At 51.4% G+C, this 26,438-nt stretch overlaps 1 protein-coding gene across 1 annotated transcript in view; it reads right to left on the minus strand.

The window, feature by feature from the left end:
* Nucleotides 1-26,438, minus strand: part of nfia (nuclear factor I/A) — a 293,924-nt gene that overhangs the window by 47,342 nt on the left and 220,144 nt on the right. The window contains 4 exon segments of the mRNA XM_051933185.1: nt 3,543-3,593; nt 5,031-5,158; nt 6,989-7,106; nt 19,487-19,561. Coding sequence (XP_051789145.1) covers nt 3,543-3,593; nt 5,031-5,158; nt 6,989-7,106; nt 19,487-19,561 — 372 coding nt within the window.

Raw genomic sequence — 26,438 nt, forward strand, 5'->3', positions numbered from 1 at the left:
GTTTGGCCTTAGGCCTGGGTGGAGGGTTTAGGCCTCAGGCCTCTTTTGAATCACAACATTCACAGTTTTCTCCAGTTTTTGGTCACCACTTTGGATTTTTCTGGTGGTTGTCTTTTGACCTTCTGGCTCTGACTGTCACTTTTTTTTGATAGTTGATTTTCTTCTTCATCTCTCGTTCCATTTTGTTGCTGTTTCTCTGCCATTTTTTCATCCAAGTTGAACACTTAACCAGCACGTCTGGTGCCAATGAGGCGGTCACCTAAAATGGGACTGAGAACATGGCCTCAAAGTTGGGTGCCAGTTGCAGGTTTATCCTGAGATAAGAAAGGGAGGGCAATAAAGTCTGCCCCTTCCGTCCTGGTTTGTCGAGCCTCCAGCTCCAGTTTCCCAAAACGCCACAGCGAGGCCCCCTTGTGGCCTAGTTGCGAATCTCATTTCCCAGCCCTCCTTCAGGAAGTGCGTCTCCATTTGGCTTGCCATATTCCAGCTGACTACTTGTGCAAGTTTTATTACTGAAATGTTTACTTCAGGTTAAGCGGCATTTCATAGATTCTTTCCCTGAGTAATGGCTCCTGGACGATGAGAGGCGTGGGGAAGTGCAGCTGTGTGAGCCTGTTGTTGAAATATCACGACACAAAAATGTTAAAAATGCCACTCGGACACAACCGTTACGCCGAGCTGAAACAGCCTGCACACATCGGCCTGACATCTCCACAGTAATTAACGGGGCAGCCAACAAATGAAGCCACGACAGTCTCATTACAAAAAGCGCTTATCTTCTTGGGATAAGCAAGGGTGCCTCTACTCAGTGTCACTCCGGACAAGAGCTTAATGATGGATCAGTTGACTAAAACTGGCCAATTAGCAACAAAGACAGACTGTTTTCCTAAGCCGCCATTTTCTCCTTCTAATGTCAGAAATATTTCATGAGCACAGCTGGCCGAACAGGCAGAGAGTCTCGGCACAGGACGTTTCAAACTCACTTGCACGCGTGTGGGGGAGTGGAGGCCTCAGACGGAGCGTGAACAGCTGTCAAGGCCTCCAGCCGAGTTCACCCAAGGTGTCTCGCGGTGCTGTGGTCGTTTGGCGACTGGCGGGTGCCCTTTGCTTAACCCACAAGAAGCCCTCCAACTGGCTGGGCCGGTACGGCGTGTCATTAGTGTCATGGAGGCACAGCGCCCTCCACTCTGGATTCAGCTCGGCCTGTGTTAGGCTACAGCTCAACTTTGCTTCTTATCTTAATGTCTTGTAAAAGCGACTTTCTAAATTCAGTTTGTGTTTTCTTATCTGTTTTTCTGTGAGCGCTGGTTTGCTGATTAGTCCTAATTTATTGGGTCTTTATGTTGAGCCCAAGGGGGTGGGGCCCCCAGATCAGCCACTGAAAGCCTCAGAGCCAGCGGGAGGTGACGTCCGGCTGAGTGCTCATTGGCTCTCTGCTCCCGTGTGACTGGTGAAATTTGGGCAGAAACGTGCAGAGCACAGAGGACCAGGAGATGAAAAAACAGTCAAAAAATCGTGGGAGTAGTTGACCAAAAAGATGAAACGGTAGGAGTGTCAAAAGCCAAAGTCTCAGAACGTTCATAACCAGGGGATGGCAATTAAGCACGCAAAGAGAAAATCCACAACCTTGGACGCCGTGTCTGAGCACAGACGTGCCAGGTGACGTCACGGTGTGCCAACTGAGCCGCAGGAGAACAAAATGGTGTTGCTGTATTTCTAAAACACGACCTTAAAACAGCAAGCCCAAATACTGTATGTGATGTGCGTACACTAAAAATGAGTTCTCCATAACCACATAAAAAATGGGCAGAGACTAAAGAAAAACTCGACGAGTTCAAAGTACCTCAGAGGACCGTCCAGGATATTAGTTTGTAAATGAAGGCTGCGACTGGAATCCTGAACTTGCACTACACGAGTCTGAGATGTTGAGCTTGTCAGGCTTGAGGATCTCCTGTCACATGGCTGGGAATCGCAGGGGACGACGGATCACAGGACCACCAAGAGCCCTCTCAGCAGTTTCTCCTTCCACAGAATTGTGGCAGCCACTCGAGGTGCAGCCTGATATTGCACAACATCTCGTTCTCACTTTCTCCATCCCCATTGTCACGAGATGACAAACACGAGACGTCAGACAGACAGGCCCCTCTCCTATGTTCATGTGGTCTTAGATGTTTGATTTTCTTCTTTCCTTGTTGCCACACTGGACACCGGCTGTCACCCCTAGGGTACACCCCTAACGACTGGTGACATTGACATGGCTTGTCGCAGACCACCATAACTGAGGTGTTTGGGACATGACGTCACATAAGCTGGTGTCCTCAGTTTATCACAAGTTTAGAGGTGACTTTTCTTAGCTAGTTATTATGGTCTGTCCACTGCTCAGTCTACTACTCTCTACCACTTATGTAGCGATGGCGGCTTAACTTGATTCTACATGCATATAGGCAGGGAGTGGAGGGCACGTCATGATTGATGACGACAGTTGGCGGATCTTGCTGCTCCGAGGATTTACACAACGATGGACTGCAGTGGATGTCAGCTTACATGACACCCTCATCACTCAGCACAATTCACGGCGAGCCAGTGGCCGGCCATGTGAGTCTCTTCCCATCCATCTCCACTCTGCCGTGGAACAACAAACACGAGGCATCGGCCCGAAAGGAGTCTCTCCAGCGTCTATGTCCTCAGCGCCCACTTTCCATCCTTCTTTGAGGGGAGCCGCCCTTGTGTCCCAGAGCAGCACGAACGAGTCATTGGGGACATCACCCTACACAACTCCTCTTAGATGCATACTTAGCAGATGTCCGCACCTGAGGTGACTTTCCTAACAGATCGTGACAGCCATGGGCAGGTGCCAAGAGGGTCTGCGACTTGCTAAAATTATGAAAATGAAAGCTACGACTGGGAATTGCTGGAGAAGTCGTGTAAGGAAGGAGGATGTTGGAGGAAATCAAAGATGAGATGTTTGTTTGAGCACAGGTCCCTAACAGCAGAATGAAGTATCAGTGAAGCCATCGGCCTGATCTTCCCTGTTTACAAGATCTGAGAGTGAAGGTCGAGTATCACTTGGGTAAATGCCAAGGCTCCGTTTCAACTGAAACATCACCACCCACCTCTGAGCTTCAGGCCACCTGCCCCCCAATGTGAGCACTAAGCCCACTGCCTCCCAGATGGCACACCCTTATGAGTTCCCACCTCTCTCTTATCCCCAACTTGTCAGAGCGCCATGCGGCACCCTCACCTATCCAGCCCATCGCGTGTGCCATCCTGCCACTACACCCCCCTCACTTTGGTCGCCAGGAAGCTGACTTTGACCCTCCACCTCTGAGCCGAGGGCACAAGCATTTGGTTCATCGAAGGAAACAGATGAGACGTGGCCACCCTGGTGAGACTCGGAAGGCCGGAGCAGCGTGGAGCTCTTTGCTAATTGCCCTTTTCAAATTCGTGCTAACCTGGGGACTCTTGACCATGCTAGGGGATGAACGGGCAGACACAAAACAGTACATCATTATTTGTCCAGAAGCAGGTTTGAAAACCGTTACCTTGTCTTGAGTTGAATGTACTAGCTAGCGAGCCCCCGAGTTTATATCCAGCTTCGGAAGACAAAAGGAAAGAAAAGAGGAGAGCAGAGTGAGCATCACATGTGATTCAAATGGACTTTTACCGCAGGCGGCAGCTCCTCGGAGTTCTCTTCACGCCGTTAATGGCTCGTGTGGCTGAGTTGGTCCACTTGGTCCCCCGTCTTAGACCTCTGACGCCCACATACTCGCCCAACTGCCCTTTTACATGGCCGACGGGTCTCACGGCAACCTCCCACCTTGGTGACCAACAACTTACTTGAGCGGCCATTCCTGTGCCCAGTGAAGAAAGCCGGCAGACTCGCCAGGATTCTCCAGTGGACGCCAATTAAAGACGTGAAGAGAATTCAGTGAGAGTGGAAATCCAATCTCCGGGAACTTTCACCCACACCGTTGCCCACCAACATAGTTGTGTTGGGTCAGCTGAGGGCATGTCACATTTTCTTAGGGGTTCCTCAGAGTGCAGTGCCAGCTTTGGAAGCCGGGCGCCCCAATCAGAGGTCATCCGACATAAAACACTTGGGCTGCGTTCAATAAGCAGAGTTCTCCACTGAATGTCCTCCCAACCAGGCTGGCAGTTTGAGAGGGCTGGCCAGCCAATTCCATAAAGAAAAGGGTCTTCTTGTTTCGGCCTCTTGGTGGAGTTCCGATTTTTGAGGAAACCTGACAGGCTGGGGTGCAGAATACAATGTCACCAGCAGGTGGCGCCACCAGCACAACGGCTTTTCCCACTCTATTGTAGGTTTAGCAGCCGTTCATTGAGTCGGGACTAAACCGACAGTTTAGGCCTCAAGGACTGGCGGTCCGAGGGTCTGTGAAACTAAACCCAGTGTGAGCTGTGATGGCCAGTAAACAGGGCCTCTTACTGCTTAAAGGTCTTGGACAGCCACAGCCTATCCCATCACCATAGGGGCAGAGCAGGGACCAAACTTGGGTAGGCCATCGGTTACTCAATTCAGACACTTGGTGACAAAGACTGGGATTTCGGTCGGGGTCTCTGCAGCACAAACCGCTGCGCCATGCTGTATGTTGTGTACCCCAACATGACTGCTGGCCTTGGCTATCGTCACCACAAAGAAGGTCTGATGAGTGTCATCATCGCTCTCCGCTTATTGAACGCAGTGGTCCCCCCACATACGACGGCTAGTCTACCGTGTTTACGACACAAGATGGAGACCAAGAACAACAGGACCCAAAAATCACAGCAAGGAAGGGTGTGGAAACCAAAGGGGGGAACGAAAGAAAAAATGAAAAGAGAACATCGATGACGGCGGGCACAATGAAGGTGCTGCTCGCTCAACTAGCCCAAAAAGAGCAGCACAAAGGAAACATCACACACATCCACACGTACAGAGACACACGAAGACCAGCAGGAGGCCGCCCTCATTACTGACCGCTCCAGGAGAAGGTGCCCATGGCTAACAGGAGGCCTCACCCACACAACCCGCTTACCTGGCTCCACTTCGTGCCAGCTGCTGGATTGGCTGCCGCTGCCCGGTGACCGACCCTGACCCGGGTAAAACGACTCCTCCCCTGGACTGTCCACATCATCCTCCACACACTTAATACGCTTGGCGGAGCTGCAGGGAAAATGAAGAGCAAAACATAAAAGAGAAACGTTTGACACCAACACAGAATGGAGTGGTACAAGGAATGAGAGAAGACACCAACGCTCGTGCGGATCGACCTTTATGGGGCTTGTGGAGGAAAATGATCAGTGTGGGGGCACCTCCCAAAAACTCACAATCAAGGGGCAATCTGGTGGACGACCCTCATGGTCAGACGTGGTCTGAAGGACATAAACGATCAGCTTAAAAAACTGTACAATATCCGGGTGGGATAAGCACATCCCATTATGTCTGGGACTGGGAGACGAAGAGAAGTGAGGGGCTTCATGTGTGTTCAGAGCCCGAGGTCGCCCATGGAGAATTTGAGCAATCTACACCTCAGGGAATGTTCTAGAGGCGGTGCCTCTAGGTGGCGCTAGTCAGACTGGCCACCACAATTCAGCAGTGACACTGCCACACTAAGGAGGTGACATCTTGATGACACCTAGTGGAGACTAAGGGAAGTGTGGCCACCCGGATGGCTCTGAACGCATCTCGAATGAGAATTACAGATCAGAGTTTTTTACTATTTGGAATCGTTTTGGAGAAACGCTGCACTTGTTATCGGTCTTTGATTTTATTGCTCCTTTTGTAGTGTCATTGTGCAGCCATGTCCAGCCTTCCAGCAGCATCGCCATTTTGGATTTTACTTCAGGGTTGACAATCATGTTGATAGTGAAGCACGGCCAAATTCTCAAAGGCAGAGATGAGTTTTGTCACCTGCTTGATGACACCTAGTGGAGACGTAAGGAACTGCAGACAAGACAGAAACCAAATTGAAATGAAGGACTGACCAGGAACTTCCTACAAATAAATAACATCTGCACCACCACGGAGCCCCAGGACCAGTGTGGCCCAAGTCTGGTGTTGGGCGTGGTGTTGCCAAGCAACAGGAGAGGCTACTGGAGATAAGGGGCGTGGCCATAGGTATCCAAGGATTGTCAGGGCCACGGCCGCTTCTGCAGGTCATGGAAGGTTTCTAAGAAATAAAGTTGGGGCTTTGCCAAGGTGATTGGAGCAACCAAGAAGGTGACCAAGAGGTAACACAGGCTCTTTATCCGGAGATGAAATCCAAAATGGATGTAAGGGAGGCAAGTCACCTCCAACAACAACTCTACCCTTCACAGAGCATGGGAATGAACACCTAAGGAAGGCGGACCACAAGAGCTTAACTGGACACAAAAATATACACTGGGTGGTTGGCATTTCCTGATTCCAGTCTCCAAAGAAAGTGGGAATTAGGAATGAGTTGTAATTATTGACTCATCAATCGATGTTGTGGCTGTCAAAATTGAGGTGGCAGGAACTTTGAACAACGCTGACTGGGCTTTTGGATAAGCGGCAGCGGGCACCTTGTGGACAGAATCACAGAGCTCTGAGCACCAGCTGTCACGCGGCCCGACTACATGAACATCTACAAATTAACACCTCTCGGGATGGCATCTCTGAAGTGGCACTAAGGGTGACCTTTACCAACAAATCTTGGTAAGGGTTAAATGAATGAAGTGACCACATGGTCGCCCTTCTAGAAGCTGAGGTGACCTGCTAGAGGCTCAACACACTGGCACAATGCCATGGGCTGCAGATGGACAGTGAAACATTTCAACTCTGTGAGGGCACTGCTCTGTGGCACTCGCCACTTTGACTTGTAATCCTACTTATTAGAACTCCATAAGAAGCAGAAACGCAGAAAGTCTCATCCCCGCAGGCTCTGCCAGCTGAGCCCATCTGGGTGACTACCCAGGACTCCTTAAGGCCCACTTTAGCTCCATGGCCTGCCGAGCTGGCTTGATAATACTGTACCTGCTTGACGATGTGCTGGGCAGGGGTCGTCTCATGGCTCCTGGGCTCATACTGTAGTAGGAAGAGCTTTCTAAGTCTGCCAGGGAAAAATTAGGCCCTGTCCCTGCAGCGATGGGCGCTGAAAGAAAAAACAAGAAGACGAGCGTGTTAGACGTGCAGCATGAAGGAGGCGTTTTTAATTTGCTCTTCTGTGTTCTGCCTCATCACCAAAGGGTCCCGCTCATGCTGGACGGGGCTCCCCCTCTCCAAGCCAAGCCAGCAGTTTCATTTGCACTGAGGCCATTAAATGGACTAACTAGGCCTAAAATCTCAAAAAGGGAGAGGGGAGCCAGAAAACCCTGGCTGGATTAAACAAAACATTTACATTGACTTTATTTGACTACGAGAAAGCCCCCCCCCCCTCTAAAACAACATAAAAATGTCCAAAATTTGAAAATATTCACAAAGTTTCCAAAAGTGGGAAATGAATTAAAAAATATAAAATCACCAAACTGAATAGTAAATAACAAAAGGCACTGCAAACACAGACTGGCTGAAAAATCCAACATCAAAAGGGCAGAAAAGAAAGCCAAATTCCCAAACATCAGAAGAATGGTGACGAGGACAAGCCACTGATGGGCAGAAAAATGGGAATCTTAACAAAGGAAAAGTCAACGCCACTGGGAGATAAAACTAAAACCCAAAATGTCACCCTGACTCGTGGCCAAAACCACAACTGACTTAAAGATTTGAAGAACAGGAACACACTTTGTATTTTTTATTCTGAAATCCTCAAAGTCGGACAATCAAAGGATTCCTGAGGTTGACCTTTATGACCCCTCGGCCTGTGATGTCACGGATCGGAGACCCCTGATGTCAGCTCTAGCTACCACAAGTTTGGGACTTTACCACATACTTGGAGCTTTTAACACAAGTTCTCCATCTTTTAGGCCAACAGGTAGCAGTTGGGGGTCTGGCTGAATTGGGGGTCGCCTCTTCCGGAAGGTCCTGGCCCTCTCTCTTCGTGTCATGACAACATTCTGTCCAAATCATTTAGGGAGACTCAAAAGAGCAGCGACGCCAGCACTGACCCCTGCTGGACAAATTCTGAAAAAGCCATTTCTGCACCCACCTCTGCAGGGCTCCCTGAAAGCCCACCTTTTGTGGTTTGTGCACTCGCCTCTTTTATGAAAAGGTTTCTGAAAGTCCAGACCGACCGTGTCGTCTCCGATTATCTGCCTTTGTGCCACCATATTAGTCAAACCTGATCTCCCCATCTAAACCCATGGCGACTCTTAACGATTTCTTCCATTAACTTCCCTGTGCTGTGACGCATGTTAGGCTTACTGGTGTCCAGTGACTGGGATCAGCTTGAACCCCCTTTCTAAACATGAGAGCCACCCGCGCCCTGCTCCCTCGATGCCCACGTCTTTCTGTCTGATCACTGGCCACTTCTTCTGCACCATCTAAGCCTGCGCTGACTGCTCCTGACTCTTACTTCTTATCTTCCCTGTGAGGCTCTTTAAGCTTATCTGCCCTTTAGTTCCCTGAATCCACCTGATGCCTCCATCAGTGTAACACCTGATCAATTCCTGGTGTTCTCCCAGGGTGCACTGATTGTAAAGGATTTGGATCATATTTTAGAAATATTGTCAGACATGAATCACCTCCAAGGCTCCACCCAGAATCATGAGGCACCCCAGTCCAGAAGCTAAATGGGCCCCTAAGGACACTCCCACTTCCTCCTCTAAGCCCCGCCTCTTCCACCTGATTGACTGCGTTCAGTTGGACCCTGGAGACCAGATGGCACACGAGCCTCTGCGCTTTCTGCTTGCTGGAGCCATCTGTGCCCACAGGCGCTTGTTATTTTTCATTCTGCCTTCTTCTCAATTTCATTTATACGGGCTTGTCATCCAACTCCGCAACATTTCACTCTTGAACCGTGGCTTTCATTTTTATAAACCTAAAAGATAGAAAGAGCAATGGACATACAAGAGAAAGCAGCTTATTGGGGGTCTGTTTGTGGCACTGGAGGTCAACATCAAGAGGCAGGGTGACTCTGTTCTTCACTTTCTACTCTTTATTATACAAAATGCCCCCAAGTCCCTGCTGTCACCCTCCCATGTTACGCTGCGTTTTAAAAGTGGGACCACCAGAACTCTTCAGGTATTGTAGATGATAAAATGGCAAAAATACAAGAAGGCTGCAAATGTGTTGGGTTACAAGAGCCACCTGACAAGAGGCGAGCAGGTGGCTCATTATTTAAACGCACATTCGTTTCTGGTGGTCCGGCGTGCTCTGCTCAGGATGGACGTTGGCAGAGACACAGGGAGAAGGTTTTCTTTATCCACGGCCCCATTCACTGTTTACTGTATTTGTCGTTTGCTTCTTCCTCATTCAAATCATTTTTCTTCTCACGTAAGTTTGTGGGATTTGGTCATCACAATTCAAATCATTTGAGTTGATTCGTGACGTTTTCGTGACGCCAGGTTGTTGTTTTGTTTTGACATGTAGGTTGCCACATGGTGACTAGGGAGCTGCGGCGCCATTGTTCTGGGGAGGCCAGTCACCTGTCCAGCTCTGTGACTTTCTTTCTTTCTGCTCCGGCTTTGATGTTTGCTATTTTCTTCATTTCTCTCTTCCTGACCCTGTCCATCCCTGGCGGCTCCTAATGGGTCTTGGCACACCTCTTGCATGACTGGGGGGGCTTCGGCTCGGGCAGATTCAGAGCCCATTCAGCCCTTGCGCTCCTCGTGGAGGGCATCATAAATGTTACCTGTACCATGAATGGCCCGCCTGTATTCCCCCAGGCCAGCTGACCCGTCTGTTTCGGAGATTTCACCCACACTTGGATTATCCTGTGCCACAATTGGTTTCTTTTCACTAAGTGCACATTTTTTACCATAACATTAGTGGGCCGTCCTCAGACAGACAACACACAAAATGAGCAGAAATACAAAAACAGAAGAGACGAGCAGAACGAGCAGCACAACTCCACCAGGGTTTGGCCAGCTGTGGTTGGCAGCAGAAGCACATCACAGGAGGGCCATCACAGACGCAGCACTTCAGGCTGGCTGACTGAAGGGGGCAGTATTGTGCCAGAGAGAAAAGGGAGAGCAGGGGAGGACGAAAGAGAAGGACGACATGTGGGCCGCAGACGGCTCAGAAGTCATTACGGGAGTCAAAAACTGGAGGCATGGCAAATCAAGACTCGGCTGGAATTATCTTGATACCTGGACACTGGCACACATGTCACCAGACTGCCAGTTGCTGACAAATTCAAACTTTCAGAAAACAAACAAGTAAAGATTCAGAACAGACAATGGCACCCGGAGGGCAAAGAGTAGTTTGGCACTGAAGTGGTACAACACCCTGACAAAAGGTGAAAAGAAATGGCGCTGCACAATTGTCCCCGTGTGCATGCTCACGGTACAATGGACTGGTACCCCATCCAGCTGTTGCTCCTGCCTTGTACCAATGTTTGCCAGGATGGGCACCAGCTGTCCCACGTCCTGCTCAGGATAAGAAGGCTTGGAATGCTGTGCTGTGACTCCAGGTGGCGCTAGTGAGACCAAAGCTCTGATTACTGTAACTGTGTGACAATCGCCAGGCTGAACCTCTCAGAGCGGCGTCACCCGCGGTCTCTGGCTGAATTGTAAGGCACATGCTTAAGGACGCCTGGTGGAGAAGTGTGGGCAAGACACGAGCTGGGGTTTGGTCCATCTCCTGCTCCTTGACCATGTCACACCGCCCTCTACTCATGCCTGGGAGTCTGAACTGGCATCCATCCCATTCAGGCCTTACAATCCTATAAATGAAGACATGGGTTGAGAACATACACAGACCGGTCATTGTCTCATGTCTGTTCTCTGCCAGTCCATCTCAGGGCCACGTCTGTTACTTCAACGTGTGGGAGTGAGTGTGGGAGGGAGTCCTGTGATGGACTGGAATCCCCTGCAGACTTACCTCCTGCCCAAAGCTGGACAAATGGCAGAACATGGCACAGGCTAAATGGACACAGGGAGGGGAAAAGGCGGAGGTGGATGTCCTGCGCGAGGCTGCACTGACAGATTTCACTGGCATTGTAAGGGACGTCACGTCTCCTCAGCGAAGCGGAGCTGCGCAAATTCCTGACAGCCACCAGGCAAAGTTAAGCCGAGGGGCTGCAGGAGGGGGGCGGCACGGCCGGGCCGTAATTTCTGACTCATCTCATTCTTGCAGACTCGTCCCGGTGAAGTGATTTACGAGACGCAGTAAAGCCGCCACATTTGCATAGCTAACAGTGTGGTGTTAAGTAATTTGTGAACGGCCTAACCTGGACAGAGGGCCGCGGTAATTCAGGCAGCCAGCCGGTGGCGGATGGCTGCAGAGCCCAGCAGTTATGGGCGAGAAAAATGACCAGACTGCAGTCAGCCTGACTGGAACGGAAATCAATCATAAAGTTAATCTGCAGCGTCCACCTCAGGAGGGCGTCATCGAGAGCTTCAGCTCCACGTGAGGCCTGAAGCTATCAAGGTGCCATTGATCTCCTCTTTCTTTCTTTCTTTCTTTCTTTCTTTCTTTCTTTCTTTCTTTCTTTCTTTCTTTCTTTCTTTCAAGTTTATTGTCTTGCAGTGCAGTACGTTTCCTATTTATAATGAAAAGCACCATACTGACCTCCATTCTTTCTTGTGAAGTTTACTGTCTTGTAGTGCAGGACACTCTGTGACAGTAGTCAGGAAGACCACTAGGGGGTGCTCCTTCGGGTATGTCGAGCCTTAGAAAGAGATGGTCTCTCTGCGGCCTGCAATACCCGTGCCACAGGTCAGGCGACGACCTCAACATCGCTCACGAAACACAACCCTAGTGCAATACATGCCTGACCTATAGGGACTCAGTCTGTGGATTTATATAGCGCCTTTACTCAGTCCACATTGGCACGTTAAGTGGACCCAGTCAGGATCATGCGGCCTGTTACGTTGTAGATTATATAGCGCCTTTACCCAGTCCACTTGGGCACACTGAGTGATTTACACAGCAGCCTCAGGAGTAACTTTCATTTTAATTATTCATTTGAAGTATTTCATGAAGTGTGCCCTGCGTGCTCTTATATGTGGCCTCAGAGTGACTGATGTGAGTGGGCCAGTTTGGGGACAGATTTTAGGAAGGGGACGGCTACCCTTTGCCCTAAATGAATGTCTGTGTTGATGTCCCCCCGCCGTAGTGTGCCACCGGACGATTCACCATAGACCAAACCATCACATGGAGACCTCTGCACATGGGCTTGGCACAGCAAGCACCACCCCGACAGTTGCCTTCCAGCTTCTGCAAATGCCTACAGGTCTTTGACATTGCCTCAGGGAGACATCACTACATGGATGCCAACAAGGGCGCCTCAGTTAGGCAACCAAAGTGACGTAGCACTCGAAATACAAAACGAGAACCCTGAGAGGTCAAAGGGCTCCTGAAGGGTTTTAGGACCAGGCCTACTCTCTACGTTTTGATACTGAAGCCTCTTGTGAGTTTCATACTTTGGTGACAACATTACATGCCAGTGTTTGACACCACAGGTCCAACTCGTCCTATTGCTCTCTCTGATTTGAGCTCAGCACCAGAAGCGACACCAGAGAGCCCCCCTTTCCGCCCGGACCCTGCTTTGCCTGTAGCATTCTGCATGATCTGCATGCACTTCAAGATGGCGCAGGCGCCCGACACCGTGCTGGAAGCACACAACAGTGGCACCGCTGACGTCCAGTCTTGATGGGATGTTCTATTTTCAGACGAGGCTCGCCTGAATTTAATCGCTTCTGCTTCTTTGAGCCAGCAGACCCCCATCAAGGCTGAGAAATCAGCAGAGCTGTGGGGAGCAGGACGGAGCCACGGAGGGCGAGGACGGTCCTACAAGGAGCCGCAATGGTGAACTTCACGGGGACTTTTGTGCTTCCTTAATAGCATATTGATCGGCTGGAGAAGATTCGATTGGGCTGCCTGAGAACTGCACACAGGACAAGGTGAGCGCGAAAGCTGCACCCGCCGATGAGCGACGCGACCTCCAATCCGCCGCATATCTGCAGGGTGGAATTAGGAAGTGCACGGCCCGCCCGTCTCTTCATTTGTCTTCTTGCCGAGTCAGCCTTTTTTCCCTCCCGCAGTCCATTATCTCGAGACGTCAAACCCTCAGCAGCACAGTCGCAGTGAACTAAGGCCTCTGGCCACAAACAACTGGGCCACGGCGTGACTGCACTGGCCATTACAGGACACATTCTATAGAAACAGGCGCACCATAAAACTCCAGGGGTGACCGCTGGCCGTCCAATTTCGTGACCATCAGCCTGGCTTCACGGGACAGTCTCTTCATCCAACCCTGGAACTCCTTGGCATATCTGGACAGAGAGCCTTCAAGAACATCCTTGAAGCTGCTGAAAGGGCTTCTGGGTGGCTTTTGTACCTTGCTGAAGCACCCCGGGGTGTCCAAGTGTGTCACAAAACCAGCGAGCAGGTCAAATGCGGCTGAAGAAGCTCATTGGAGATGACTGTGGCTAAGAATTTAACAATTTTGGGGGAGACAAGTTGTGGCTGAAGAAAGCTCTGATGATTTGCCACATCCAAAATGAGCAAAACGGGTCACTTCCTGAACCAGACCATAAACGGAGACTTTCACCCCAGGCAGCCTGACCTCAAACTCAAATGGCAGGCTTAATGGACCAAAAAGAGGCCCTAGCTTTTAAAGTTTACAAATCTCCTCTAAATGTCCCAACCTGCAAATCTGCCCTCCAGTGGTGAGGAAACCATAAAAACCTCTGGCTGAAAGGACAAGGCCCACAGAGAGTCTTTATGAACAATAAAGCAAGAAAAAAGGCAGAAAGAAAAAGGCCCACCTAAAAAGGCAATCCAGAAGACATCAGAGAAGTGGTGAACCTCAGAGGGGCTCAAAGCTGGTGGGCTGTCCCTCAGTGGTGGCCCCGCTTCCTGGGGATCCAGCCACAGAAGACTGGGACTTTAATACACAATGCATAACACTTGGACCAAGTCTACAGGAAGCCACGTAAGCACAAAACACATGAAAAATAATAAATCAAAACCAGAAGCAAAAGGAACATGGGGAATAAACCCCGGCAGAAACCTGAGGTCAAAACTGAACGCATTAGTGATGTCAGGAAATAGGAACTGAAAGACACAAATGGCAAGGAGCGACAAGGTACTCGACGCAATCTTGGAACATCTCGTCTAAGGATCAGCCAATGTCATCCAGAAAGACCTGGAACCTTAAACATTCATCAGGAATCCTCAAGGGTGACAATCAGACATGATGAAGATAATCTACAGAGCAAATCTCGAAAGAACGTTTGTGAAAAGAGCAGACTCTGAGGAGCTCAACAGGCGTGAAGATAAGAATAAGAGTGAAGCACCGAAGATGAAGACGACATCACAGGATGAGGAAATGAGAACGGACAAACATGGCATGGCATGGCATTTAAAACAGACCTCGAGACCCGAGCAAAAATACAAATAGGAAACGAAAGCAGATCTGAATTCTCTAGACGCCTTTCATTGAGTGCCCAGTAACAAGTTCAGCGAGGATGTAAACCACCAGTATGAAGGACACTCGCCCAAAGGGTCTTCATAGCCACTCCGAGGGCACCTCTCAGCAGCCTGTGGTGGAACTGGGACAGGGTGAACATTTGGGTGGGTGGGCAGCTCAAGATATGTGAGATGAAGCTGGACAAGTGGCGAGTGCCTTTCTGGATTTATCAGACAGGACTAAATACTTGGTGGGGGGAGAAATGTAAATTGGAGGCAGGGCTGGATGCTTAAAAGAGGGTGGGGCTAAACACTGGAGGCGGGTCTGGATGTTGGTGACTCCCAATCGCAGCTGCCGTCACTCTCACTGCCGATGCTAATGTCATGTGTCCCCGGTGTCCCTCCTGAGTACAAAAGGTTTGGGAAAGCCCAAGAAGACGGACGTTTGGAGGGATGAAGCGCAGGTGACGAGTGCGCCACATGAAGGGAACGTCTCTGATTACGGATGACTGATGTTACTACTGAGCTGCTGTGCTCATGAATTTGCTGCTGCCTGAACAAAAATGGGGGTCACTGCTTGGGCTCAGGGATGTTTTCCATTGAAATGAATGCTAATTGTGTGTTCTTGTCATGCTAAGGAGGCCTCCAGAGGAGCAGATTAGCTTTGCAAAGTTCAAAATGACGAGGTGTTCTGCCCCCCCTGCGCCGCCGGCCCCCGTGTGCCCACTGTGTTTCCACCAGCTCTTCCATCCCATTAAGCTGACCAGCTGTGTTCTCACATCTGTCACAGTGCCCCACCACACCACCTCACCCAGCGGGTGAGGCTCCTCCACAGCGCTTTGGCCCGCTGCATCAAGACGGATAAAAAGAAAACTGCCCAAAAGGCCCCCTTGCCCATAGCAAATCCCTGCGAGTGCCCGTGTCGCCCCCCAGCCCAGCGGGCCGCTCCTTCCTCTTACAATTAGGAGTCACTAGACTATGGCGATAAGAAAGAGGATAAAAAGAGAGAAATCACTTCAGATTTGAATGCAGTAGCCAGCATATGCCACCCAGCTTTGCCTTTTCTTCCTGCGTGTCACAGATGTTAGGATAAAAGGCGCTCTCCTTTCGGAAAACTGGATCAATTATGCATATTCCTTAATCTTGTTACTATCATATGCCAAAGCTTCAGATGGAGGCGAGTGCTGGCTGTGCTAATCACACTAATAACTCAGCCCCCCCCAAGCCCCCACAGCGCGTGCACACACACACACACACACACATACAAAATGCTGGGACCCTCTCCCCTCTCCCCCCCCCACCCCTCGCACTTGCCAAGTTTCACTCTTTTTATTTTTGGCAACGCAGGGCGCCCACTCACTTCGGGGGGCGCCACACTCTGCCACGACGACCCCCTGCAGTGCCCGTCGCTGGTCTCCCCCCAGCACGTCTGGATTAGCGCGCACCTCGCCATGATCAATGCACCTTTGATCAACCCCTCTGCGCGCGGACCGGCAGCTTGAAGCCGCCATTGTTTGGCCGTATTGACAGGCGGCTATGGATCAGCCTGCGGTCTTGTCACTCACCGCAGTGGACGGCTGCATTTTTTAAAAGGTCACCGAAAGAGGCGCCACCCCCCCCCCCCCCCCAAAGTCTCAGCGTGCTGCCATGCAGCCAGCGCCAGAGCGCAGGTGGCTCCTCATTATCAGTGGGCAGGAGTGGCACAGAGACATCGGTTATTATCATCCTGGCACCTGAGGCGGCGCTCATCTGCTGGGCGGCCCCCCAACTCGGGAGCAGCCTTTGTGTGCAGTGCGCAGCCAAGCAGTGATGCTACATAACGCAACGAAGAGGGCTGTCCACGCGGAGTAAGAAAGGAGCTATAAAAGGGGAACACGGCCAGGGGGTCCATTTAGAAGATGGCGTAGCACAATAAAGGGCACTAAAGAATGTGGGACATAAAACAGAGCCAACATGGAACGGTGGCATATCAAATAATCAGGGTGCCACAGAATGAGGTAGGAATAAACTGGCACAATGCCCGCTTAGAAAGGCACTGGGTAAGGAATTCATCAGACAGGCGCCCGCTTCAATCAAGAAGACACAACTGCCTGCCTGCAAAGGTGCCACGTAAAAGGGAGGGAGAGGGTGGCACACAGCATCTTGGGTCCATGCGGAGTTTGCATGTTCTCCCTCGTTAGGGAATGGACTATGTAAAATAAAGATGAGGGTGGACTTCATGAGGAAAGGCGCTGCTTGTGTGGACAACGTTGGACCGGGCCGGGTGCTCATCAAGTGAGTTGTACATGAAGGGCGAGTCAATCTGTGCCCCCCAGGAAAGGTGCCATATACGACATGGTGACCTCCGCAGCATCCGCTCAGCCCGCCACGCCAGGCCATTCCATTCCTCAGTCTCCTCTTCTTGGCGTCCCGTCCCCTAGAGTCGCTCAGTACTGCGTTTGTTTTAATTGACCCCAGGTGAATTCTCAGAATGTCATCTTTTTGTTTTGGTGGTCCATATGACTCAATCCTGAGGGCCGATAGGCTGGACAAAGTGCAGATGACAATGGCATGAGGACTGAGGGTCTTTTACAGATCCCTGCATGCCCCTTAATGCCCTCTGGGGTCACTGTGAAGACCTTATGGTTTTTTGGGGTTCCTAAGAGGTCCCTGATATCATTGGTCTCCCTCAGGACCCTTAATGTTGTTCAGGGTGTCTGTGGGTCCTTATGGTCTTTTACGGACCCCTGCATTTCCCTTCCTGTCCTCTGGAGCCCTTTTAGGGCCTTATTATCATTGGGGTCTCCTCAGGACTCTTACTGTCTACTGGGCTGATGGACACATGAGGACTCACTAGGCAAGGCGCTAGATTGAAAAAAGGCATTGACTTGTAGTAGTGGTCATTAGGAAAGACAGCTAGACGGGCTCCTCACCCACTAAGATGCCATGTATGGTGTGACTGGGTGCCAGGCAATGGACCAGACTTTACTGGCAACTATGGAGAGGTGGGAAAGCAGCTGAGAGCACAGGGATAACAAAGAGCTCATGGGAGATGTGCAGCAACTGGGGGCATCTTGGGGGAGGAGCCCTGTGCCAGGTCACTGACGTGGCCCACCAGAAGCAGCTGTGGTGGTGGGACGGTTACAGACCTGTTCATGACCCCTGAGGTTGAAGGGGTCTTAGGCTGCCCCTCTGAATGAATGGCAGGCTTGGATTGACTGCTTGTGGCAAAGCATTCTGGATAGGATGGCAAGGGCACAGGGCGTCCCGCAATGCAGTCAGGCTGGAGACAGCGGAGGTTCACACTCTATTCGGTGTTCTCCACGGGTTAGTTTAGCATAGCAAATCGTTATTCATGGTGACCACTTGGCTTTCACTGTCTCCGCTTAGAATGACCGCGAGAGCTGGCAACCAGAAATATACAGAAAGGAAAAGCAATCAACTGATGGAAGGGTAATCACTAAAGACGTTATAAATTTAAAACATACACCAACACGCTGACCGAAGGATCACCAGGAAGGGGAAACGCACTGGCTCTCCAAAACGGTTTCAAAGTCATCATTACTGGGCACACCTTGGCACAATGACGAGGGTCCTCGCTGAGTGCCATTTAGGGTCTACCGTGGTCACTCAGAGTGGCAGGACTGATTAGAGACACGCATTGCCTATAAAAAGGCACTATATGGAATGTCGGCTGACGGTGGGGTGAAAGTCGAGTCCAGTAGGGAGTCCAGGGATACCAACGGTAAAAAGGCACTATATACACATGAGGGGGGGGGGGGAGTCGTGATGTTGGGCTTTTTTGTGATCATTCATTGACAATTCGGTGTCAAAAGGGGAGTCCGTGTTCATATCCAGTAGAACAGAAAGGCGCTACATCACACTACAGTGACGGGGAATATAAAAAGAGCACCAAAACCGAGACTGGCCCCTCTACACACTCTGTGAGAGTGAAAGGCGCTATATCAAATGTGCTGCGTCATGATGGGACTCCATGTTTATACATCAAAGTAACGACACGAATATGAAATGAGCGTAATCCAGCGGTGTCGATTGGTGGACGGTCCAATACGAAACGAGGACGCGTTGCCTGTGATGTGCGTCTGTAAGCAGTAAGAAGAACACAACATGGAGACTTTCACTACTTGTGCAGACAATGCCGACTGAGGGCTCTGTTAGGGAACAGGTGTCAAGGCGCTATATAAAAGCACTCGTCGCCTGCCGTTATCCCACCACCATCTGCTTGTAAACAGAGGGACCCGCTCATCAAAAGACTTAAAAACACAAGTAGTGTAAATAAATAAATAAAGTGAAGAACAGGGAATGCAAATTGGCTACACAATGGCCCATCTGTGCATCCGTGCCGACGCCTGACACTTTGAGAAGGCAGCGATCCTGTCGACAGCAGCAAGCGTTTCAGCGAAAAGTGGAAGAAAAACAACAGCAAGCACCTGGCGGCCAGTGCATGTGGTACAAGTTGGTACAGGCGGGCAGTGGGGTGCATGTCATGCATCAGTGGCCTGCCTTGGCAACGACACTGGTGTGCTTCTTCTGCTAATGGGCCACTAGGGGGAGTGGGCCCAAAGTGACCCATCAGTCAGGGGGGCGGAAGAGCAACCTAATGCCACCTGAGGGCACTGCCCTTAGTAAACTTGAAATGGAAATGAGCCGGGAGGCAGCGGCCAGTATGTGCCGCCACTCATCATACAACTTCAAATCTCTTCGGTCCAAACGGTGGAATGAAGGCCCGCTCAAGAATCCATCCAACCATTTTCTAAATCTGCCTTTGGATTCCAGGGCTCATCACAGCAGCACCAGGCACAAGCGAGGAGCTGGCCTTGAATGGGATGGCAGACAATGCCGTGAGAGATGAGGGGGCATGTGCAACCATAAACCCAGGTCCCCAGAACTGTGAGTCTGCCCCTCAACTGTTGTGCCAATACACACAAACACATTAAACTCCTTCTTTTGTTTCTCATGACGCCCATCAATCAGACACTAGAGGTTTGGGGGGAAACAAGGAAAGAGGTGGCCACTTACTTTGTGAGACACGGACGAGCTCGCTGACACTGAAGACACCCGAAGTGACAAAACTGTCCTGGAAGCCCAAGTGTCCTGAAAGAGAAAAAGCATTGAAAACATGAAGAGGGTTGCTACCTGGAAGGCTGTGCCAATTCTGTCACTCCCACCCCTTCTAAACGCCCTTTGGCAGAAGAGGCCTCCTTGCCAACAGGGGCTGCTCTGATTTTCAATATGTAGTTCATGGCAGGTAGGCATCTTCAGATACAATGCAACGTGACGTAATGCTCTCAAACCCGATTGGTCCAATTCAGACACCCAGGGGCATGAGGCCTGTCTGGGCAGCAACAGGTGCCCACCTCAAATGTGACGCTCAGACTCAAGCAACATGACACTCTAGAGCTTTAACAGAAATCATCAAAATGGTCAGGATGAAGAGCCTGCTGTTATATGTGTGCCACAATGGAGCTCTTACAGGGCTCATGGCAACAGCTTCTACTGGCTACAGAGATGTGCCACCCTCCACTGAATGCCAACTTGGACCCTGCCCACCTTGGTATCATCGTCAGGGACTCCAGTCACAGCGACCATGAGCCACTCCTTTAACCTCGAAAATGACGCGTCAGGTCAAGCCATTTATGACTTATTCTGTCCAATGTCTAAGACCCATGGGGGGCACCATGGACCACCCCAGCATGATGTTTCATATCTTATTATAGCCAATGGCTACGGCCCATAGAGGGTGCCGCGGCCACTTAGACAGGAGCTTTTCTAGTTTATTAAAGCTAACGTTAGCATGTGGCCCACAGGGGGCGCTGTATCAACCAAGACGTGACCTTTGATACCTCATGATGATAAACATACCGCAGATGACCCACAGAGGGCACCAAACCTGCCCAACACCTATGACTCACAGGGGGCGCAGCGCTCGACTGTCTCCTAAGCTCCTTTTGTAATTTCTTACAGTCCATATATACAATCCCTAGGGGGCGCTACGGTCAAACGTCCCCTTGGCACACAGCCCGTCTGTGGTTATCCATTTCCTATCAAGCGGTGCGAGGGGCACAAGGCGAGTCTGTGAAGCCTAACGGTGGGTGTCAATGAGCTGAGGTGGATGGGGTGGTCGATCTGGGGGGCCGGCCCAGCACTCGGACTACTCTTTAAAGTGCCGCCGTCACGGCTCGGTGCCCTTTGAACCTGGGAGATTATGTTGGATTTCAGTGACAACAGCTGGGAGTGAGCGGGCGTGAAGGCAGCGCAGTGAGCTGAGGCCGGGCACAATGGCCAGGCGCTTCCCAGCGCCGGTCGCAGTGCTGCTTACAAATCGTTTCCTGCTCCTGGCTTAACAGACTTTGAACTTCCTGCAGACTTATTGAAGATGAAATGAAAGTGACAGTGATCGGCCAAGATGGAGGGCATCCCAAAAGAGTGTCACAAAGTGACGAGCGAGTGCAGGTGACGCACTTCGAAACACCATGTGTAATCAGAAATACGGGGACAGCCTCGCACAAATAAGCCCACACGGTGACGACATGACACCTGCACTCAGACCGGAGGCCAAGTCCCACGCCAGTGACACACATGAAGACAGCAGCTGATTTGAGTGAGTGGACAGGTGAGGACATCATCACAGAGTCCGACCGACCAGTGGACACACTGAAGGAGCAGGAATTGGACACTGAAAGGCACAATGACAAAGTAGACGCCGTGATGATGGCACAAAGGAGCCATCAATACTCAATGGATTGACTCGTTCATCATTTCATTAATTCGAAAATCAAAGAGCCTGTCACAGCGCCCCCCATGGGTCTCTACTTCCGCAGCTGGGATTCATTTTGTGAAGCCCACCCCCCTGCTCCTGTGAAGAGACTCGAGACACAGCTGTGCCACGGAGGTCTTGTGGAATGCCCCCAGAGAGTGGCGCCCGGTCCTAAGGCTGAATTCTTTCGGTCCGCAAAGAGCCTTCAACTGGCACTAATTAGTCCCCCAGATCTACCCTCCGCCCCCGGGGTCTATCCCACCCAGCTGAGTCCTGGCCCCCTCTGAGACACTTGCTGCTGCTGGCCAGTGCTAAATGGTGGCGCCTGCTGGTGAGGCATGGCATTACACCTGCACATGCTCACCTTGAACGGGCACCGAAGACTCATTGAAGGTAAACCGAGGAGCCGCTGGGCATCGTGAAGACGGCCACACCCTCAGTCTTACTTGTTTGGGCCTCAGTGGCGTCAGGAGAGCAGCTTGGGGTCCCGCTGGCAGCCCTTGGGGTCTCCTATTTCCTTGGCTTTATCAAGTGCCTTTCACTCCTGTGTGCCGTTTTTAACATTCACAGATGGCGGGTATGCAGGGTGAGGAATGTGCTTGGCATGATATGGGGGCTGAACACACCAGCAGTGCTCTACAGTGCCAGCTGAGCACACCTGCTCTCACAGAGCACCTTTCACAGTAGGCACTGCTGCCACACAAGTTAGCCAGCCTCTCTACTACAGCCCTTATGAAATCAAGACCCTCGTGGTTGGTCTCTTGGTGATGCCTGTGAGGCCCCTCGAGGTCTTTGTTGGTTCTGTCAGGGTGTCTGCGGACCCTTCTGGTCTTTTACGGGTCTCTACGCGCCCTTTAATGCCCTCTGGGGTCACTGTGAGGACCTTAAGGTGTCTGTCGGTTCCTTGGCGGTCCTTAATGTCCTTGGCTGTTCCTGAAAGAGCCATCATTTCTTTTGCGGGGTCCTGATTAATTTTTTTTTCCTTTGCCAGCTTTTGCTTGTTAAGTTAAAGAATGTGACAGTTGGCTTGGTGAAGCGTCACCTGCCGGAGCTCCAGTCACACGACGAGGGATCGTCACGATTCACGCCACGGCACCAGCAGCACAGGTCCGCTCTCCACGCCTTTGAATGCCTCAAAAGCTCAGGTTATGGCAGATTAAAGTCACGGCCCCATTCGGAACAGGGGTCCGCCATTAATGACGTGAGCAGATCTGGGGGACTAACTAGTGCCAGTTTAGGAAGGGTCTGTAGAAGACCCTTAATGTGCTTTAGCCTCCATGCAGGAAGGGCCCTTCACGGTCCTTTGACCCCCGGCTCCACGGAGGCCTTGGGAGTGATCCATGGCTGCACCCGCTGCCATCATAGGCTTGCCAGGTGGTTAGGGTAGGACCCTGTGTGGTGGCCGCTACTTGAGACCCACTGCCGCTCCCCATGCCAACCCCAGCCGCACCTCCCGTGGAGGGCAAGGCTGAGTGGCATGTTGTGGAGAGCTGAAAAGTTCATGGAAACCAGCTGAATCCACGGAGGCCCGCGGTGCGACTGTTATTGTTCACGCTGTTTAAACAGAGACATCATTTTCCTCTGCTTTGCATCTCTGGTTACCCCGTAAAATAAATAAAATCAAGGGGAAAGCGATTACATTTCCAAGAAATTAGGGCGCTGATGTCATGGAGTTTAAAATAAAAAATCCGATATTTCCAGTTGAGGAAGTGAAAGCTGCGGCGGGCGGGCGGGCGGCGTCATGTAACTTGAACTTGTACAAAGTTATCAAAGTGAATAGAATCCAGACGCTAACACAAAAGAACCAAAAGTGAAATAAACGGGACGTCGGCCTGTCGAGCTCTTCGTAACGCTTTAGGGGCCGGGGCTCTGCCTCGCCCATGGAGACCCTCACAAAGCCACCTTCTTGGACCTTTACAGCTACAGTATGCCACTGGACCCTAAAAGGGGGTCGAGGGCATGAAGTGGACTGCCAGCATGGCCCCCATCTCAGTTGACCTCTCGCCTGTCCCGTGGTTACGCCACTGGCCATCCGATGCACGAGAGACTGGGACAGGGACACGTGGCTGACGCTTTGGCCAGAATGTCACCTCACCTAGCAGTGCGCACAATGCGCAGATAAGACGACAGCTGGAGCTCTCGCCGAGTTGGGGAAAACGAGCAAAAGGATTGAGCGCATCAAAAGATCACCCAGACTGGGCCTTGAACCCTGACCTTGAGAGGCCGAGTGTCACACCCTGTGGCTTTGGCCCGAGAGGCCGAGTGTCACACCCTGTGGCTGTGGGCACACAGCCCTGTCCTTGCTGAGAAGAAGTGACATCTCGTCTTATGGCAGTGCTGCCCCCTAGTGGGAAGTGCTTCGAAATGCAGTCACTGGGTTTCAGGTTCAGGCTCCCTCGCCATTGTGCTGTGTGATGGTGGGACAGGGCAGAAGTGGGCACAGAGCACACAAAAACGGGCATCAAGGTAACATATAAGGCCAGTCAATGAAGAAGCCGGAGAGCTTCACGATGTCACTAGCCACCAGCGCCCCGGCTCTCCAGGTCTCCCACTAGTACACCTGTGGCTCTGAGACCGCCATTCAAGGCGCCCTTCACGCCCTGTGTGCCCGTCCGCTGAACATACAGAAAGCACACACGCAGACACATAAAGAGCACAATTAGTTTGGAAGCCGCTCTGCCTAAGTGGATTTTAATAAGCCCGGCTGATCAAAGCTCCACGTCTTGGGCTGCTTTGACTGCGCCGGGCCCCCCCCACAGGTCGTGCCCCCTCCACCGTAGATCATTCAGACGGCAGTCTGAGACCACAAAAGCCACGCTTCTCCCAGTTAATCCCCCACCGCCCCACGTCAAGAAGGCGTTGAACTTGTCCAGGCCGACGTCTTTGCTACGTTTTCCTGTGGAATGTGACGCCAGTCCTGTGGCGCTCCGGCAGCTCATTAAAACGAAGGGCGTCCTTTGAGCCCCAAACGCCGCCCTCTGCTTGCATGGCTGCTCTGCGCTTTGTACGAGTCTGTCACAGCTGAGGAGCCTCCGAGACAAAGACGGACCCTCCACCGAGCCATTCTGGTCCTGTTCAAACGGACCGGTGTGCAGCGGCCACTGCAGGCCTACTACTATACCCGTCATCGCAGGGCACAAGTCGAGCAGAGGGCACACCCCCTGGTTGGCTGCCCAGGCACCGCAGCTGTCTTCTTATTTGGCTAAGCCATTACCAGTGTTAATAGTAATGAAGCACCATCAGTAAGAGTAAGACCCCTGAAATGCCAAAGGCTTAGGATAAGATTTATAACATCCAGACCACCAATGCCTGCTGCAGGAGGGCACAGCACAAGGACAGATGGGTTGGCTGGCTGACGGCTCGAGGAACAACTTTGTGCCCGGCTGGACTTAATATGCTGTTTGGAGCAGCGGAAGTTCCATCCTCCACACGGCAGGTGGCAGCACCCAGGGACCCCGACAGGGACTCCAACTCCCAAGCACCCCTGTGGGTGTCCCCTAAATTAGGCAAATCAAAATGTCAAGGCGAGGTCGATAAACCTGGAAGACAATCGCGTCAGACTGTGAACGAGGGAAGTGCAGCGGTGCTGAGGCGAGGGGTCACCCGAGGGGTCCGAGGCTTCAGCTGGTGTTGCTCGCCTCCCGTTTCTTAGGTTCCTCGTCGTGATTCCTTTCCTTCATTTTGGCTCTGCCGCTGGTTCACACTATTTCTGAATAAACTGTAACTCTGATCATAAGGACTGATTTGCTCCGGACTTGGACTTGCGTCTTTGTTTGTACTTTCGAGGCCATACGCCGGTTGTCGTGTGTTTTGAGGCCTTTGTAATGGTGATTGGGTGGCTTGGACCTTCTTGTTGTATTTGAGTTTGTTTTGGAGTCTCAAGTCCTCGGCCTGCTTGGTTGATGTCTGAAGCCTTCCACGTAATAAAACACACACACACACACCGACACACATATATTATTGGAATGTGCCAACGTCACACACCGTGTGGGGAGCACACTGGAGCAAGATGGCCGCCGGCCACTGTACGTTAGCTCTCCACGTCAAGCTCTTCGAGTGACACGTTGAATGTGCTGCCTACCAGAATGACACTGTCTGAGACGACAAGCCTTTAAAAACACCAGACAGTGTCACACGTGTGTGTCGGTGGCTCATCACAGGTGTGCAATAGCGCTTCATGTCGACAGGGGGAGCTGGCACAGACCTTCTGAGCACCTGCTTAATGCCAGATGTCAGAATTAAACAGAGATGACTGGTTTGGTGCCCTGAGAGTTTGCGGTGGCGAGGTGCCGTCCCTTCACTCGACCGCAAAACCTATAAAATGCCAGGGGCTTGTCCCATGTAAAGGACTTTGCCAATGTTCTCTGAAAAGTGCCAGCTGGGGTTACTAGAAGCCGAGGATGAGCAGATCGAGGGGACGTGATGGCCGTCATGTGATGCCAGTTGTGCCTCGTCACATGAGAGATAATTTAAGTTCAGGTGCAGTGCCGGTGTTGGCAGTGAGGGTACGTGTCGCGCTCCCTAAGCGTTTTGGCCGTGCTGGAATTTCAGACCGGGACTCGGCTCTTCCATCCACTTTCTCTCCATTCACAGCAGGACAGCAGAGGCGGAGGGGTAAGCGGGCAGCTCAAACAGGACCACGACGTAAGGAGCTCACATTTCAGCCTCAGAAATGCTCAGTTTGGGGGTCCGGCACACATCGCACCCCCACTGCTTTGCTACCCGAAACGCGCCAGTAAAAGGGCAGGCAAGGTCAGGCTGAGGCAGATCGACAAAGAGCGGCTCGTCACACTCAGCGGCATCTTCAGGACTCTCGTGCTGGCAAGTGGTGGACAAATTGTAAAATGAAGCCAGGGGGCACAAGAAAAGAGAGCTGCGGGCAAGACAGAATGTCAGCGCTAGAATTACAGGGGCAATCAAAGTTACGGCGGCGTCACCCTTTTCACGGGCTCAGTATCAAGAAAAAGAAAAAAAAAGCCCGAAATCCAGAAGCGGCGGAGCTCTCGCTCATCAGAGCGGGCGGCTGCTGCTGTGAAGCACAGAAGATGATGCACGGAAACCCTCGAACAGGTGCAGTTCAAAGACGTTTCAGAGGGGCTGCCATATCGCAGCAAACAGGCCCGATGCCAGCTGCGCACACAGCACACTTTGAAGGGGCTCGTTTGATGAAAGTGTGTGATTTTCTCCAATTCAGGGTTGCAGAATTGCAATGAT

The sequence above is a fragment of the Erpetoichthys calabaricus genome, chromosome 10 (genome assembly GCF_900747795.2).
Source record: "Erpetoichthys calabaricus chromosome 10, fErpCal1.3, whole genome shotgun sequence".
NCBI lineage: Eukaryota > Metazoa > Chordata > Cladistia > Polypteriformes > Polypteridae > Erpetoichthys > Erpetoichthys calabaricus.